General features: G+C 43.5%; 1 protein-coding gene across 4 annotated transcripts in view; it reads right to left on the bottom strand.

Moving 5' to 3' along the window:
• wdr91 (WD repeat domain 91) overlaps nucleotides 1–16,538 on the bottom strand; it is a 48,774-nt gene extending 32,236 nt beyond the window's left edge. The window contains exons 1-7 of one of the 4 annotated variants that reach the window (XM_073058917.1): nucleotides 16,230–16,538; nucleotides 12,040–12,219; nucleotides 10,645–10,851; nucleotides 3,832–3,915; nucleotides 2,963–3,069; nucleotides 1,848–2,031; nucleotides 1,543–1,743 (exon numbers count right to left, since the gene is read on the bottom strand). In XM_073058917.1, the coding sequence (XP_072915018.1) occupies nucleotides 1,543–1,743; nucleotides 1,848–2,031; nucleotides 2,963–3,069; nucleotides 3,832–3,915; nucleotides 10,645–10,851; nucleotides 12,040–12,219; nucleotides 16,230–16,244 (978 nt within the window). In that variant the 5' untranslated portion in view covers nucleotides 16,245–16,538. Of the gene's footprint in view, nucleotides 1–1,542; nucleotides 1,744–1,847; nucleotides 2,032–2,962; nucleotides 3,070–3,831; nucleotides 3,916–10,644; nucleotides 10,852–12,039; nucleotides 12,220–14,201; nucleotides 14,652–16,229 lie in introns of those variants that run through there. The other 3 variants (XM_073058914.1, XM_073058915.1, XM_073058916.1) reach the window with 3 other exon arrangements.
• Nucleotides 16,539–17,762: the final 1,224 nt, after the last annotated feature.

Raw genomic sequence — 17,762 nt, 5'->3', positions numbered from 1 at the left:
AATTTATACAGGTTGCCTTATTAACAAGCTTGAAACTATCCATAAAAAATGATGCAACTCTTTACAACAGGGACAATAATTACAGACCAAGGGTCCTAGATTTCATCTTTTAGTAAAGTAACCCTTTTCATTTAGAGCAGCAGGTGTGATGACTCAGGGCTGCCCGAACACGTTGTATTTACAGAGTAGAATTTGGCTTGACTTTGATGTATTCTGCAATGAACAAATTCTGTTTCTCTCAATCTAGGTTTACAAGAGGTAGCAGTAGAGTCCTAGAGTCATTGAACTGCACCTCACAGGATTCAAGACCATTAGAATTTACTATAAAATGTCAAAGGAAGCAAAATAAATTATAAATTGCACTATTTTACATAATAACTGACTGATATATTAACCACATGAAATTAAAGATCAGTGATTAAATTATTTTTATATGTCAATGGAAAACAGCAACTCTTGTTAACTATGGGATGTTCAGCAAAGGTTGAGACTGTGGTTGTTGAGTGCATCTTCAGTTCTGTTCAGGAAGCTTGGAAAGTCAGCCCGAGAATGGCAGGCTAACAATGACAGTCCAATTTACCATACATGCAACAGTAATTTCTTTTACTGTAAAGATATTGCACCATGTTGCCAGCTGGCTACAGTACACAAAAGCCATGTCACCAGAGCCAAATCTGATAAGCTGATTTGCAATTGGTGTTACTAAGAAATTATATTCAGACATCAAGAGCTTTCGGTTTAAGATGGCGCTGGTGAAACACAATGATACATTACTGCCAGCAAACAGCTCTACTAACTACTCTGTTAATCACACTTTTGCTGGACAACAATCACTGCAATTAATAGCCTGCAACTTTCCTTTCAGATATGAGCTTTTGAACCACCTGTACAAACTGGCATTTTAGCAGTGTGAGCTGAAGTCCCAAAGGTACGGGACAGTTGCATGTGGCGTGCAAGAGCTAAACTGAGGCAGCGGGGTCCGGGCCTGACAGGGAGGAATGAGCCTATGTCTGTCCATTGCCGGAGCAGACTTGGAGCCGATTTGAAGCAGGAGATCTGAGGTGATGCAAGGTAGAGTTGAGGTGTCAAGGCCCAGGCTCAAGAGCGAGGAATGAGCTGATGTTTGACCTAATTTAAGTGCTGGGCCAGATTGAAAAGGTCAGAGTGTTGGAGCTGGAGGCAAGGGATAGACCTGCATTCAGATTGCTGCCCAGTGAGGTTTACTCATCCCTGCGCTGAACTGAGGCTGTGGTCTGCAACAAATGGGCTCCTAGACTGGCTGCAGGGATGACTGGCTTCATGGCTGTGAACTCACTTTCATGAAGTTTAGTTCTGAATGCTATTTGCTTACTTTTTATTGTTTGCATGATTTTTTTCTTTTTTTTTGTACATTAGGTGCTTGACCTTTTTTAATCAGTTGTATTGATTTGTTTTGTAGCTGTCTGTAAGGAGACAAATCTCAAGGTTGTATAGACTGCAATATACATACTTTGATAATAAAAGTACTTTGAACTTTAATGTACTGATCAATTTGGTCATTACCTGGCCAGTCTGTTTGGACAAGAGCTCCTTTCGTTCTTTCCCGTAGTCCAGCACTTTTCTCTGTCGTTGTTGTAGCGTACTTGGCTCCCTCTCAAGGTCCTGCACCCTCTTCTGACGCTGTTGAACAGAGCTGAGGTCAGCAGTCGTGCTTGCTAACATTTTCCCTTCTCTGGCAGCTGAGCCATCTTTGTTCTTGGCAGCCTGAATATTATGAACGAGAAAAAGCCAACCAGCTTCCTAAAGCAGTACCAATTGGAAGCGAGAACAGTGAAATATCAAATGGATTCACTGTCAACAACAAATACCTGGTTATTGGTAACATCTTTTTTCCCAGTGGATACAGGTGACTGAGACTGCTGAGGTGGTGCTGAGTGCACGGAACCTTTCACAGAGGGTTTCTTGCTTTGCGGCAGTAACATTGACAGAAATGAGCCAGCTTTAGTCTGAGATGGCATTGGAGATGAGGTCCTTTGACTCGACATCAAATCTCTGCATATAAACAGCACAAGTTAAGCTGACAGAAGGTATTATCACAGTCACTGACTTCCAAGTCAGCTCACAGCATGGCATGACTTCCCACATCAGACCATATTCCATCAGATCTCCGTGTAAATAAATGTGTTATAAACGGTGAAGACATTACCAGAAGGACACAGTATCAGTAGAAAACACTGATACTGTGAAAACACAGACACTGCAGAAGCAAGATGACTTCCAGCTTAAGGTGTAAAGGGCAGAGAAAAACAGTACGTACAACAGGAATGGGATTGATTTTGAGCTGCCATAGGCTCAATGGATGGATGGCTCCCTTTGACATAGTAAGGAAATATGGAAAGTCCAAGTGAGCTCAGGCACGATTCCCAACCTAGACCGAGTTGTCAGGTTTAAGAACTCCAATAAATGTATACGCGTGGTCTGTATTAAAGGTTAAAAGTTTTTAGGAGTTCCTTGCTTTGGAAAACAGGGATAGCTTTTCCAATGAAATCTGCCATAAGCAAGTAGCCTGCCAAAGCCCACCACCTCAATTTCTATATTTCCTTAGAATATATAAGGAAGCCATTCACCCAGATGGTGATAGTCATACAACAAGTTCAATTACGGAACCAACTGGCAGAGAATGTAGACAATAATGATGTCAAAAAGGCATTTGGATGTACGTGGGTCAGAAAGATTTAGAGTGATACAGGCCAAATGTGGACAAATGGGAGAAGCTTAGGTGGCTGACTTGTTCAGATTGAATGAGTTGGGTTGAAGGGCCAGATTCCATATTACTCTATAAAGCAGCATACAGAGCAAGCTGCCCTCGGTCCCGATGAGGAACAGATTTAATCCTGTATAACGGTCAGTCCTGGAGCAACATGGAGAAAAATATAAAGTTTATTAAAAACAGACATTACTACTGTTTGGATGCAACACTCACAATTCAGAATCTCCCAACCGGTCCATATTCTGTACATAATAGGGTAACTTATGGTGAATCACTTCTTCCTCTTTCTTCATTTTTGCTTCTGCTTGAAGTGCAAACAACTAGGGTACAACATGAAACATTCAATAAACTAATACAAATTTTTAAATGTATTTCTTTTTCAAGGCATAGACTCCACTGGTATTTACTGTCTACCTCTTTTGCCCTTGGTCATGCAACAAATGACATTCCTGAAACTGACTGGTCAAAGTCTACAATAAAACCCATGTTGAAAATCAAACATACCCGTACTGGTTGGTAAGGTATGAACAGGTCAAAAATCAAGCTCAACTGTTCTAATACTGCCAGGGACAACAGGTGTACTCTGCAGGGCAAATGGCATATAGGTTTACCATTCTGTGCAGTAGTATTTCTGTAATTTAAAAGCAAGACTGAGTTACACACCAGGTAAGAAAGCTGAAAGGAAAAAGAAATGAAGAAATGTGATTCTCACACTTGGACTTGCCTTTCTTGTCCTCAGCAACCTATTTCCAATTCACCCATTCTTACAGATCAGGCTCTCACATCTTCATCATAACCCACCCAACTCAAGTTTAATTATCAACTATACATGAACACAGCCAAATGAAACAGCATTCACTTGGGGCAAAGGTGCAAAACTTGTCACTAGTGCAGGATAAACAGCTCCAGTCAGCACGCAACTGTCTTGGGATCACTGGGACTGCTCCAGCCGTCCACAGCCCATCTCTGGAACACTGCACGTTGGTGTTTAGCTTCCAGTTCCTCAGCCCCTCCCAAAACCCTAAAAAAAAAGTCCATCCCTAGTTCTCCAGCCCCCAGACCTCAGCAGAATAAAACACTACCTTCTGCCACAAAGCTTCATTTTCTTCTTGCAACTGGCAGCGTCTCTGCACCTCTTCATCAAAGCTCAGCAACACAGGAACAGGTGACAGAAGTTAAAGTAAAAACTTAAACAACACATCAGTTCTCATGTTTAAGATTGAAGAGGAATCTCACTTATTGATATGGTAAGCATTTTTACCGCTTTAAGAATCACCTCATTCTCACACCAAATGTCACCATGGAACAATCCTACATTAAGACCATTCCACTACCTCTCTGATCTCAGTTTTCTAGTCTCAATCAAGCTCAGTAAAAAAATTCAGATCAGCGCACCTCTAACCGAGCATATCATAGCAGAGCACACAGAATTCAATTACATTAAACAATAATTCTGCTATCTGTACTTTTACCTCGTCTTGAGGCACTTCTCTGGCTTTATTTGGACAATTACCATTCACACTTGCCATTTAATTTCTTTGTCACAAATGTTACCTTTTCCCATTCACAGTAACAACGTTCCAATTTGCACAAAAATCACCACTTTTCATCTCCTTCAAGACCTCTAACTCAGTATTTTTCCATTGTACCAGTTACTGTCCCTCCTCCTTTTTCTCATTTAGGTACATAAAGATAGAAACTGCAAGTTCTGCAGGAAAAAAACCGTCATGATTATCCACTCACAAGGCTTTGTATCAGTTCTCTGCTTTGTTCTGAAAACTTTTCCCACATTCCAAGCTGACACTATTTTGTCTTATAATCATCATTTTGGGTTAACACTTTTAAATGTACTAATATGGAACCTCTGCAACCCCTGTTACTGTGAATAGTTAAGTGAGTAGAAGATGAACTGATCTCCAAAAGTCATAAAGTTAAAGATGAAACATTCTTTTCAACATTTTAAGATTAGTCTATTATTTTTGTTTTGTACAGTTTTAGAGTGGGGGGAGAAAAGGAAAGGAGCACCATGGAAAAGTTGGGCACCCCAGGAGAACTGAGCTCTCAGATAACTTTTACCAAGGTCTCAGACCTTAATTAGCTTGTTAGGGCTATGGCTTGTTCACAGTCATCATTAGGAAAGGCCAGGTGATGCAAATTTCAAAGCTTTATAAATATCCTGACTCCCAACAATAAGCAGCCATGGGCTCCTCTAAGCAGCTGCCTAGTACTCTGAAAATTAAAATAAATGATGCCCACAAAGCAGGAGAAGGCTGTAAGAAGATAGCAAAGCATTTTCAGGTAGCCGTTTCCTCAGTTCGTAATGAAATTAAGAAATGGCAGTTAACAGGAACGGTGGAAGTCAAGTTGAAGTCTGGAAGACCAAGAAAACTTTCCGAGAGAACTGCTCATAGGATTGCTAGAAAGGCAAATCAAAACCCCCGTTTGACTGCAAAAGACCTTCAGGAAGATTTAGCAGACTCTGGAATGGTGGTGCACTGTTCTGCTGTGCAGCGACACCTGCACAAATATGACCTTCATGGAAGAGTCATCAGAAGAAAACCTTTTCCTGCGTCTTCACCACAAAATTCAACGTCATAAGTTTGCAAAGGAACATCTATACAAGCCTGATGCATTTTGGAAACAAGTCCTGTGGACTGATGAAGTTAAAATAGAACTGTTTGGCCGCAATGAGCAAAGGTATGTTAGGAGAAAAAAGGGTGCAGCATTTCATGAAAAGAAACACCTCTCCAACTGTTAAACACAGAGGTGGATCAATCGTGCTTTGGGCTTGTGTTGCAGCCGGTGGCACGGAGAACATTTCACTGGTAGAGAGAAGAATGAATTCAATTAAATACCCGCAAAATCTGGAAGCAAACATCACGCTGTCTGTAAAAAAGCTGGAGATGAAGAGGATGGCTTCTACAACAGGATAATGATCCTAAACACACCTCAAAATCCATAATGGACTACTTCAAGAGGCACAAGCTGAAGGTTTTGCCATGGCCTTCACAGTCCCCCGACCTAAACACCATCAAAAATCTGTGGATAGACCTCAAGAGAGCAGTGCATGCAAGATGGCCCAAGAATCTCACAGAACTAGAAGCCTTCTGTAAGGAAGAATAGGCGAAAATCCCCCAAAGAAGAATTGAAAGACTGTTAGCTGGCTACAAAAAGCATTTACAAGCTGTGATACTTGCCAAAGAGGGTGTTACTAAGTACTGACCATGCAGGGTGCCCAAACTTTTGCTTCGGGCCCTTTTCCTTTTTTGTTATTTTGAAACTGTAAAAGATGGAAATAAAAAAGTAATCTTGCTTAAAATATTAAAGTAATGTGTCATCTTTAACTTTATGCCTTTTGGAAATCAGGTCATCTTTTACTTAGCTATTCGCAGTAACAGAAATTTTGACCAGGGTGCCCAAACGTTGGCATGCCACTGTATGTGGAGAATAGTAACTAAAAGTTGCTTCACCATGTTTAGTTTTCAACCTGGGGGCAGTAGGCAGACTCACCCAAGATGACCTGAGAACTCAGGAAGGTTCATGATGCCATAAGAGATCAGAGATATATTTTGGGTCTAGACCATTCAGTACTTTATAAACCACATGACCTCAAGAATCTGCAGTTGAGGACACAGCTCAGCACATCACAGGAACCAAGACCAGCCTATACTTCTTGCTTCCTCAGTAAAGCAGTCAGCATAAACAAAGCATAAACATCTTGTGCATTCTCTTCTCCTCTCTGTCATCAGACAGAAGATATAAATGCCAGAAAGTGCGTACCACCAGGCTCAAGGAAAGCTTCAATCCCACCATTATCAATCTTGAATGGACCTCTTGTCCCATAAGATAGACTCTTGGACTGACAAGCTACCTTGTTATGATATTGCATTTTATTGTTTACCTGCACTGGGCCTTTTTGGCAGCTTTTACAGTTTATTCTGCAATATTATTTAACTTATTCTAGAGTAATGCACTGTATAATGACCTGATTTGTATAACCAGTATACAAGCTTTTCACTGTACCTGTATGTCAATACATGTGACAATAATAAACTAATACCAATTTGCTTCCCATGTCACCCCTGACCACTTTCTTCCTTACACAATTATAAAAGTTGTGTTTATCTTGGTATTGTTTGTAAAATGTTCCCATTCCCTGACCAGTTGCTTTGTCACGTTTTTAGTTAGCAGATCCACTGGAAGGTAACATCTCAATCCAAGCCACAAACCACAAAGTAAAAGAGGGGAGGAAAACAAATCAAGTGAACACAGAACAGATCAGTCTTCAATCTTGTGCCAACCTTTACCTATTCTAAGATCAATTTAAACCTTCCTTCTATGTAACTCTCCATTTTTCTATCATCCATAGTATTTCTTAAATGTCCCTAATGTAACTGCTACCACCACCGGCAGGGTGGTCCACAGACCCACCACTCTCTGCAAAAATCTTATTTTAGGCACTCTCCATATGCTTTCCTCCTAACACCTTAAAATTATAGCCCTTTGCATGCCATTTCTGCTCTGGGAAAAGATGTCTGGCTATCTATGTGATCCATGCTTCTTATCCTCCTTTGCTCCAAGGAAAAAGCCCTAGCTCACTCAACTTATTCTCACAGGACATGCTGTCTAATCCAGGCAGCATCCTGGTAAACCTCCTCTGCATCCTTTCTAAAGCTTCCGAAAATGAGACCACCAGAACTGAACACAATATTCCAAGTGTGATCTAAGCAGGGTCGAAACAAGTGGTGCAGCTGCTACTGTGATCCCTGCTGGGAAGTGGATGTGCAGTGCATGCCACCCTGATTCATGCCTTAATGATCTCAAAGACTCTCCACCTAGAACTACATGGTTATTCCGATGGCCTGCAATGTGGTCAACACTTACTGAATAAAGAATGACGGGTGGAACCACTGGTCCATCAGCCTGCCCACTACAAACCAACACTAATGCTTCACGATAAAACATTCTTTCCAACCTAACTGTAACCGTATGACCTTTGGAAGAAAAGAAGAGTACATAACAAAAGGAAAAAAAAACAGTTCAATGTAGGGCAAAGTGGTCATGGAGCTGCTATATTGCAAGGAAGAGTTAAATTTGCCAGATGTTAGAAATTCCTCCTTAGTATGTTTAAAAGTGTTTTAACACTAAATGGTGATCATAAGACAAAATGTTGCCAGATTAGAAGGTGGAAAAGGATAATTCATTACAGAACCAACCTTTCACTTGTTTGGTCAAACATTCACTGGTAGAAGAGTGCCTGAGAAGGTCTAAGAACAGTTTGATATGTGAAACAAGTGTGATTGTTCAAAATAGAGAAATGACAAGAGGGAACTAACAGCAACTAAGCTGTTAAATGGATTTCTTGCATTACCAGGGAAGGGGCTGTTATTCTAGAAAACTAGCCACATTGTGATTTTCCATAAGGCAAAGAAAGTCACATCTCCTGTGCTTCTGAAACATAGAAAACCTACCGCACAATACAGGCCCTTTGGCCCACAAAGTTATGCTGAACATGTCCCTACCTTAGAAATTTCTAGGCTTATCTATAGCCCTCTATTTTTCTAAGCTCCATGTACTTAGCCAAAAGTCTCTTAAAAGATCCTATCGTATCCGCCTCCACCATTATTGCCGGCAGCCCATCCCACGCATTCACCACTCTGAGTAAAAAAACTTACCCGACATCTCCTCTGTACCTACTCTCCAGCACCTTAAACCTGTGTCCTCCTGTGGCAACCGTTTCAGCCCTGGGAAAAAGCCTCTGACTATCCACACAATCAATGCCTCTAATCATCTTATATACCTCTATCAGGTCACCTCTCATCTTCCGTCGCTCCAAGGAGAAAAGGCTGAGTTCACTCACCCTATTCTCATAAGGCATGCTCCCCAATCCAGGCAACATCCTTGTAAATCTCCTCTGTACTCTTTCAATGGTTTCCACGTCCTTCCTGTAGTGAGGCAACCAGAACTGAGCACAGTACTCCGTGGGGTACTGACCAGGGTCAATATAGCTGCAACATTACCTCTCGGCTCCTAAATTCAATTCCACAATTGATGAAGGCCAATACACCGTACGCCTTCTTAACCACAGAGTCAACCTGCGCAGCTGCTTTGAGCGTCCTATGGACTCGGACCCCAAGATCCCTCTGATCCTCCACACTGCCAAGAGTCTTACCATTAGCACTATATTCTGCCATCATATTTGACCAAAATAAACCACTTCACAATTAGGCAAACACGAGGAAATCTGTGGATGCTGGAAATTCAAGCAACACACACAAAATGCTGGTGGAACGCAGCAGGCCAGGCAGCATCTATAGGAAGAAGCACTGTTGACATTTCCGGCCCAGACCCTTCGTCAGGACTAACTGAAAGGAAAGATAGTAAGAGATTTGAAAGCAGGAGGGGGAGGGGAAAATGCAAAATGATAGAAGAGCGGAGGGGGTGGGGTGAAGCTGAGAGCCAGAAAGGTGATTGGCGAAAGTGATACAGAGCTGGAGAAGGGAAAGGATCATGGGAAGGGAGGCCTAGGGAGAATGAAAGGGGAGGGGAGCACCAGAGGGAGATGGAGAACAGGCAGAGAGAGAAAGAGAAAGAAAAAAGAGTGGGGAAAAAAGCTAAATATATCAGGGATGAGGTAAGAAGGGGAGGAGGGGCATTAACAGAAGTTAGAGAAGTCAATGTTCATGCCATCAGGTTGGAGGCTGCCCAGACAGAATATAAGGTGTTGCTCCTCCAACCTGAGTGTGGCTTCATCTTGACAGTAGAGGAGGCCATGGATAGATACATCAGAATGGGATGGGACGTGGAATTAAAATGTGTGGCCACTGGGAGATCCTGCTTTCTCTGATGGACAGAGCGTAGGTGTTCAGCAAAGCGGTCTCCCAGTCTGCATCGGGTCTCACCGATATATAGAAGGCCACACCGGGAGCACTGAATGCAGTATATCACACCAGCCAACTCACAGGTGAAGTGTCACCTCACCTGGAAGGACTGTCTGGGGCCCTGAATGGTGGTGAGGGAGGAAGTGTAAGGGCAGGTGTAGCACTTGTTCCGCTTGCAAGGATAAGTGCCAGGAGGGAGATCGGTGGGAAGGGATGGGAATATCTAACTTCCATTAATGCCCCTCCTCCCCTTCTTACCCCATCCCTGATATATTTTTTTTGCTTTCCCCCCCTCCCTTTTTTTTTCTTTCTCTTTCTCTCTCTGCCCATCATTCTGCCTGTTCTCCATCTCCCTCTGGTGCTCCCCTCCCCCTTTCTTTCTCCCTAGGCCTCCCGTCCCATGATCCTTTCCCTTCTCCAGCTCTGTATCTCTTTTGCCAATCACCTTTCTGGCTCTCAGCTTCACCCCACCCCCTCCGGTCTTCTCCTATCATTTTGCATTTTCCCCTCCCCCTCCTACTTTCAAATCTCTTACTATCTTTCTTTTCAGTTAATCCTGACGAAGGGTCTCGGCCCGAAACGTCAACATTGCTTCTCTCTATAGATGCTACCTGGCCTGCTGCGTTCCACCAGCATTTTGTGTGTGTCACTTCACACTTATCTGGGTTGAACTCCATCTGCCACTTCTCAGCCCAGTTTTGCATCCTATTAATGTCCTGCTGTAACCTCTGACAGCCCTCAACACTATCCATAACACCTCCAACCTTTGTGTCATCAAAGTTCATTGTGCAAATTTGAAAGAAAATTACTTAACCAACAAATTTTATTCCACATCTGAGGCGATTGTGAATTTTGTAAGGATAAATTTCCGTCACCCAAATTGCTGGTACGTAGCAGTCACCTCTACTTTTCAAGCTGTCTGGATTTCAGTCTGCTGCCAGCGGCAGTAGCTCCCTCCTCAAATGACTGATGAGTAGAAAAAAGTTCATCTCTCACTTACAACAAAAGGATATGCATGCACTGAAACAGCACACTTAGGAAATTGTGCAGTGACACCAGGAACGTTTCTGCCCACTGCTTGGAGAAATAGGTGGCAAACACCTGGTTTTGCTCTGGATTTGGAATGAAGGGAAGAATGAACCACTCTTTCCATTCGGGCTGGTTCTGCAGTTCCAGGGAGTATTTCTGGAAGAATTCTTGGGTTTTATCAATCCTGTTGGACTACAATAAGAGGAAAGAACATTACTTTGCCTTAGTCCCCAGCTCTCAAGTGTGCACTGCCAGATGGAAGTATAATTCAGACACATTGCCATCTTTAACAAAAAAACCCAACCCCACCACCCTTCGACTCCCCCACCCATTTCGGAAACACCTTAGATAACACAAAGACAAGTATTCCTGTTTACAGTTTGGCCCAAGTGGCCAACATGGATTGTCTAGGGAACCTATAAGATTTGTGTGCTCAAAGGCACCAAGTAGGAGGGTGAGCAAGTGGGGTGTCTCAGAAAATTAATTCTAAGTCTAAGTCTATAGGGGGCAAAACATGTTGTCCCACCATGTCAACTAGATCCAAAGCCAAACATCACACCCCTGCTCTAGAACTAGTCTGCAATTATTAACCCAGGGGCCATCTCTGGAAGTACAGGGTGGGATAGCCCTTTATAGCCATCTCCAAAGTAGGAGGGGGTGATCATCTGGCCCGCTTCAGGACAAATGTGGGGGGGGAACATGGTGGCTGGAAATCGTCAAAACCAACTTTGGGTTAGGGTGTCAACCCCTATGTTAGCAACCAGCTATCAAATATCCAAGGTACATGCATCATAAATTCCAAACAACTATTCTGCATAAACCTTTGACAGTAATGCAGCACACGTGTGAACACATTAAATATGCAAATTAAAAGATCTCTGCAACATTCAAAGTCCTGCATACCAAGGTGCACAAAGATATGAAAATGTTCTCAATCATAATTCAGGAACCATTTGAAAGAAAGACTGTGCGGGTACCAGAGGGATGAGGCATCCAGAGAAATGAGTCTGAGGCAGGGAGCTCCAGAGTAGGGCTGGAGGATGGCTGTGCCGTTTCTTGCAGAAGAGGAAATGTATGTTCCTCGGTACTAGAGGCAGGATCATAGTGAAAGCAGTTGTTCACCATTAGCACTGTTTCCGCTCCCTCCCCCACCTCCCAAATGATTATCAGAGCTGGAAAAACGGTCAATCTCACTTCCTTTCCCATCTCAGTAACAGGAACTTGTTGACCAAGAATACAGAGTGAATTTGCTTCTATTCTGTCCTAGCAAACATTCCCAGTAAATGTAACACAACAGCCAAATAGTGAGACACAGTACCTTGTAATCACATACGCTGGCAACATGAATCAGATCTACTGCAAGGACAGCTAGGCAGTTACCTGAACAGTATGCACCAGATAGTAACGGTACAGGCTGGTTCTCAGCTTGTTAACAGTGTGTCGATACGCATCTTCCAGTCTTCTGAACAAACGACGATCAAGGTAGTTCCAGTATTCGCGTAGTCCACTGAGATCATATCCCTGAACCAAATGCTGCAAGTGCTCTACAATTTTATCTACCTACGAGATAAAAGATTATTTTGAGCATAATCTTTAAGTTTAATTTTATTTGCATTGATACATTCTTACTGAAGCATTCTTACATGGTTAAGTACATTCTTACTTAACATTTTAAATCTAAAATTGGCAACAGCAACATCGGTGGTCGACAGTGATTTGCCTTGCAATTATATAAAGGCAGGCTTAAAGATGTACGCCATATAACCTGTTGAGTTTACTCAGTCATTTCAACATCAGAAGCAGAATCAGATTATCACCGGCGTGTGACGTGAAATTTGTTAACTTAGCAGCAGCAGCTCAATGCAATACATAATCTAGCAGAGAGAAAAAGATAACAATAAACTTAAAAAATAATAAATATTCAAGTAAATGAATTATGTATATTGAATAGATTTTTTAAAACTGCAAAAACAGAAATACTGTATATTAAAAAAAGTGAGGTAGTGTCCAAAAGATTCAATGCCCATTTAGGAATCGGATGGCAGAGGGGAAGAGGCTATTCCTGAATTGCTGAGTGTGTGCCTTCAGGCTTCTGTATCTCCTACCTGATGGCAACAGTGAGAAAAAGGCATGCCCTGGGTGCTGGAGGTCCTTAATAATGGACGCGGCCTTTCTGAGACACCGCTCCCTGAAGATGCCCTGGGTACTTTGTAGGCTAGTACCCAAGATGGAGCTGACTGGATTTACAAACCTCTGCAGCTTCTTTTGGTCCTGCGCAGACAGTGACACAACCACTCAGAATGCTCTGCATGATACAACTATAGAAGTTATTGAGTGTATTTGTTGACATGCCAAATCTCTTCAAACTCCTAATAAAGTATAGCTGCTGTCTTGCCTTCTTTATGACTACATTGATATGTTGGGACCAGGTTAGATCCTCAGAGATCTTGACACCCAGTAACATAAAACCGCTCACTCTCTCCACTTCTGATCCTTCTATGAGGATTAGTATGTGTTCCTTCATCTTATCCTTCCGGAAGTCCACAATGAGCTCCTTCGTCTTACTGACGTTGAGTGCCAGGTTGGTGCTGCGGCACCACTCCACTAGTTATAACCACATAACAACTACAGCACGGAAACAGGCCATCTCAGCCCTTCTAGTCCGTGCCGAACACTTACTCTCACCTAGTCCCACTGACCTGCACTCTGCCCATAACCCTCCATTCCTTTTCTATCCATATACCTATCCAATTTTACTTTAAATGACAATATCGAACCTGCCTCTACCACTTCTACTGGAAGCTCGTTCCACACAGCTACCACTCTCTGAGTAAAGAAGTTACCCCTCATGTTACCCCTAAACTTTTGCCCCCCAACTCTCAACTCATGTCCTCTTGTTTGAATCTCTCCTACTCTCAAAGGAAAAAACCTATCCACGTCAACTCTATCACCTTCATAATTTTAAATACCTCTATCAAGTCCCCCCTCAACCTTCTACGCTCCAAAGAATAAAGACCTAACTTGTTCAACCTTTCTCTGTAACTTAGGTGCTGAAACCCAGGTAACATTCTAGTAAATCTTCGCCGTACTCTCTCTATTTTGTTGACATCTTTCCTATAATTCGGTGACCAGAACTGTACACAATACTCCAAATTCGGCCTTACCAATGTCTTGGACAATTTTAACATTACATCCCAACTCCTATACTCAATGCTCTGATTTATAAAGGCCAGCATACGAAAAGCTTTCTTCACCATCCTATCCACATGAGATTCCACCTTCAGGGAACTATGCACCATTATTCCTAGTCACTCTGTTCTACTGCATTCTTCAATGCCCTACTATTTACCATGTATGTCCTATTTTGATTAGTCCTCCCAAATCCTAGTTGGCATAGCTTGCTCCTGTACACACCCTCATCTCCATCTGAGATTCTACCAACAATGATTATATCATCAGCAAATTTATAGATGGCATTTGAGCTATGCCCAGCCCCACAGTCATGTGTATATAGACAGTAGAGCAGTGGGCTAAGCACATACCCGAGGTGCACCGTTGTTGATCATCAGCCGGGAGGATATGTTATCACCAATCCGCACAGATTGTGGTCTTCTGGTTAGGAAGTCAAGGATCCAATTGCAGAGGGAGGTATGGAGGGTTCTGCAACTTCTCAATCAGGATTGTGGGAATGATGGTATTAAATGTTGAGCTATAGTCGATGAACAGCATCCTGACATAGGTGTTTGTGTTGTCCAGGTGGTTTAAAGGTGGAGAGCCATTGAGATTGCATCTGCCGTTGACCTATGTGGCGATAGGCTGATCCTTTATCTCATTCACAATTGATCCCCACTGCCCAACAATCCCTTTAGTATGTCAGTCTTATTCTTGAGATACACACTTTGGATGCACTCTAGGATTTGGGTTGAAACTGTAACAATTCCTTTCCCTCCACAGATGCTGCTTGGCGCACCGAGTTCCTCCAGCAGATTCCAGCATGTGCATTCTCTTGTCACTCCACCTAATATAAATTAATGATTGCAACTTGATGGTCCTGCAGCTCTCTCCCTGCTCCAGGGAAAATTACAGGGCTCCAAACAGAGTAAAAGAGTGGGCTACTTTTTCGATTTTTCTGGCACCTAACTAGGTGATTGCTTTCTATAATGGAAATTATTTTTATGATTGCTATATTGCTAAGACAAGCCCCCCAAGTAGCTCAAGAACAAGTTTTAAAGAAAGCTTTATCACAAGGCAACTTAGTGAAGTGTGCAATACTTCATAACAGATGCACCTTCATGCTAATCATGAACTGGATGAACATTTGTAGGAAGCACAGTTATGACTGATTTATATTTCAATTCCTCTGACCTGTCATATTCCATCACATATTAGCATGACAAAAATGTGTTAAATAGAGCCTTTAAAAACAAACTAGCTTATGATTTCCAGTATCACCTAACAAGGATATTGTTTCCCAATTTCACTCCTGAACAGAAATAATACCAGTTGAAGAATAGATCCCACTTTTTCTGGTGCCACCCACCCACTTCAATTCTACTTCCCATTCTCAATCCGAATTGTCAGTCCATGACCTCCTCTACTGTTGCAACGAGGCTACGCTCAAGCTGGAGGAGCAATATTCTGCCTTATGTTCTGTCTAGGTAGCTTCCAACCTGATGGCATGAACATCAATTTCCCTAACTCCCGGTAACTGCCTCCCCCCACCCACCCCCCCACACCATTCCCTATTCCAGTTTCCCTCTCTCATGCACCTTACCTGCCCGTTATCTCCCTCTGGGGCTCCTCTCCCTTTCCTTTCTTCCATGGTCTTCTGTCCTCTCCTAGCAGGTTCCCCCTTCTCCAGCCCTCTATCACTTTCACCAGTCAAATTCCCAGCTCTTTTACTTCACTTCCTCCCTGGTTTCACCTATCACTTTGCACTTCTTTACCTTCCCCACCTCCTTACTCTGACTTCTGTTCCTTTCCAGTCCTGATGAAAGGTCTCGGCCCGAAACGTCAACTGTTTACTATTTTCTATAGATGCTGCCTTGCCTGCTGAGTTCCTCCAGCATTCTGTGTGTGTTGCTTTGGATATCCAGCATCTGCAGATTTTCTCGTGTTAGGGTTAATCGGGTTTATTGGGGTTGCTGGGACGGTGCGGCTCGAAGGGCCTACTCCGCGCTATATCGTTAAATAAAAAATACAGTCCAATCCAACCAAGATCCTCAGACCATTTACTTACTATTGGCCCATATTCCAACAAGCTTTTCCTATCGGTGTACCCGCCCAAGTATCTTCTAAATACTGTTAAAAGTAACTGCCGCACATACTAACCACCCATTGGGTGAAAAAGTTCCCCACAAGTTCAGACCGTGAAGGGACGGCCCGGGGTTTGACAGTGGTGGAGGAAGGAGTGACATTCAGTCTCCGTAAGCGAGAGTTCTCCAAACAACACTGCCCTTACTCACTGGTTAATGACAATGTCGATGTTGGTTCTCGCTGCTGCTGATTCAGAAAGGGGTGATGGGGAGGAACAGATCCCGTCAGGACCACCAACGCCAGCATTGACGTACACACTCACTCTGCATCCCTTCTCCTTGTCGGCCTTCATCTCTGCATCCAGCACCTTCAGGGTACTGCTGAACTCCCTGTACAAAAGGTACTCGCGGACCAGCTTGTCCATGCGCTCCACCGCCGAGGCCATGGCTGCTGGACCCGGGTGCGGGCTCCCCCTGAACGGAGCGAGACAAATACCAGACGAACGTTCCCTGTCGCTACTGGCACACTAGAGACCACAGTACGCCACTCACAATCTCCTCCTCCTCCGACACCGATCACTATCTGCAGGCCTCATCCCTCCCCCAATCAGCTGACCCAATACGGACACCCGTATCACGTGACGAGAGTTAGCCAATCAGACTTCGTTTGCTCAGTGGACGCCTCATCGATTGCGCGTCCCGCCAGAACGATGAGAAAGGAAATTTATCGCATCACCGCTATTGCTTACACCTCACTTATCTTCCCTTACATCTTACCATTGCCCCCCTCACCACACCACACTTGCTCACAGCCCTTCTTACCCCATCATCCCCTCATTACACCTACACCCCACACCCAGTCACCCTCCCCTTCAACACATCACACCACGACCCTCTTTATCAACCTCCCGCATCCATGATCTCATCAATCCACATTACCACACCCTTTCCCCTTCTACCTCATCCCCTCCCACACTCATCCACTCATATTCCATCAACCCTTTTGTCCCATAAATTTTCCCATATCAACCCCGCCCCCGCACCCATCAGCAGACTATGCCCATTACCAGACCAACCCCCTCCCGCCACTCGAGATGCTCACCTGAATACCCAAGGTAGGCTATGGAGCAATTTGCTGGAAGAACTCAGCAGATCCATCAGCACCTGTGTGAGTTAATGAATGGGTCAAAATCCTGTAACTCGACATCCTCACCCAACAGCCCCTTATGGGCCACGAGTACCTGTGGGTAACAGAGATAGGAAAATCTCCACCAGAGCCCAGCAATCTCCTCCCTACTTCCTATAATATCCTAGGATCGATATGGGCAGGTCCCAAGGCACCCAACGTTTTGCATTTCGAGACCTCCATCGTAATGCTGATAGCTACAAGATGTCGCCATCACCCTCCCTGAACTGGCTAACTTTGTGCCTCTCCATGGTAAATAAAGGTAAGAAGTATTAATTTAAGATCTTGCTAATTTCCCCTGGCTCTACGTATACTGTAGATGGCCACACTGATCCAAAATAAAGAACTGGTTTAACAAATACGTTAACTTCGGTGGTGGAGTGAAGCTAATTCTCTTCCAAAGGAGGTGTAAGGCAATCTGTCTCTCTGCTAGCCTGCAGGTCACTCTTGGGCAAGGATTAGCATCTGCTTAGCCCCCTGATCAGGGTCACGTGAAGCATTGGGAGCGGGTGGTAGATGGTCATACGAGCAGCTGGTCCGTGTCGCAAGTCCTTGTTGGGCGACAACTGATGCCAGACAGACAAACTCTGAAGTGTCATAGAAAAGTACAGCACAGAAACAGGCCCTTCATCTTATCTAGTCCATGACAAACCATTTAAACT

This window comes from Hemitrygon akajei, chromosome 10 (assembly GCF_048418815.1).
Source record: "Hemitrygon akajei chromosome 10, sHemAka1.3, whole genome shotgun sequence".
NCBI lineage: Eukaryota > Metazoa > Chordata > Chondrichthyes > Myliobatiformes > Dasyatidae > Hemitrygon > Hemitrygon akajei.
The sequence above is the reverse complement of the archived record's forward strand: the minus strand, read 5'-3'. Positions and strand labels throughout refer to the sequence as shown.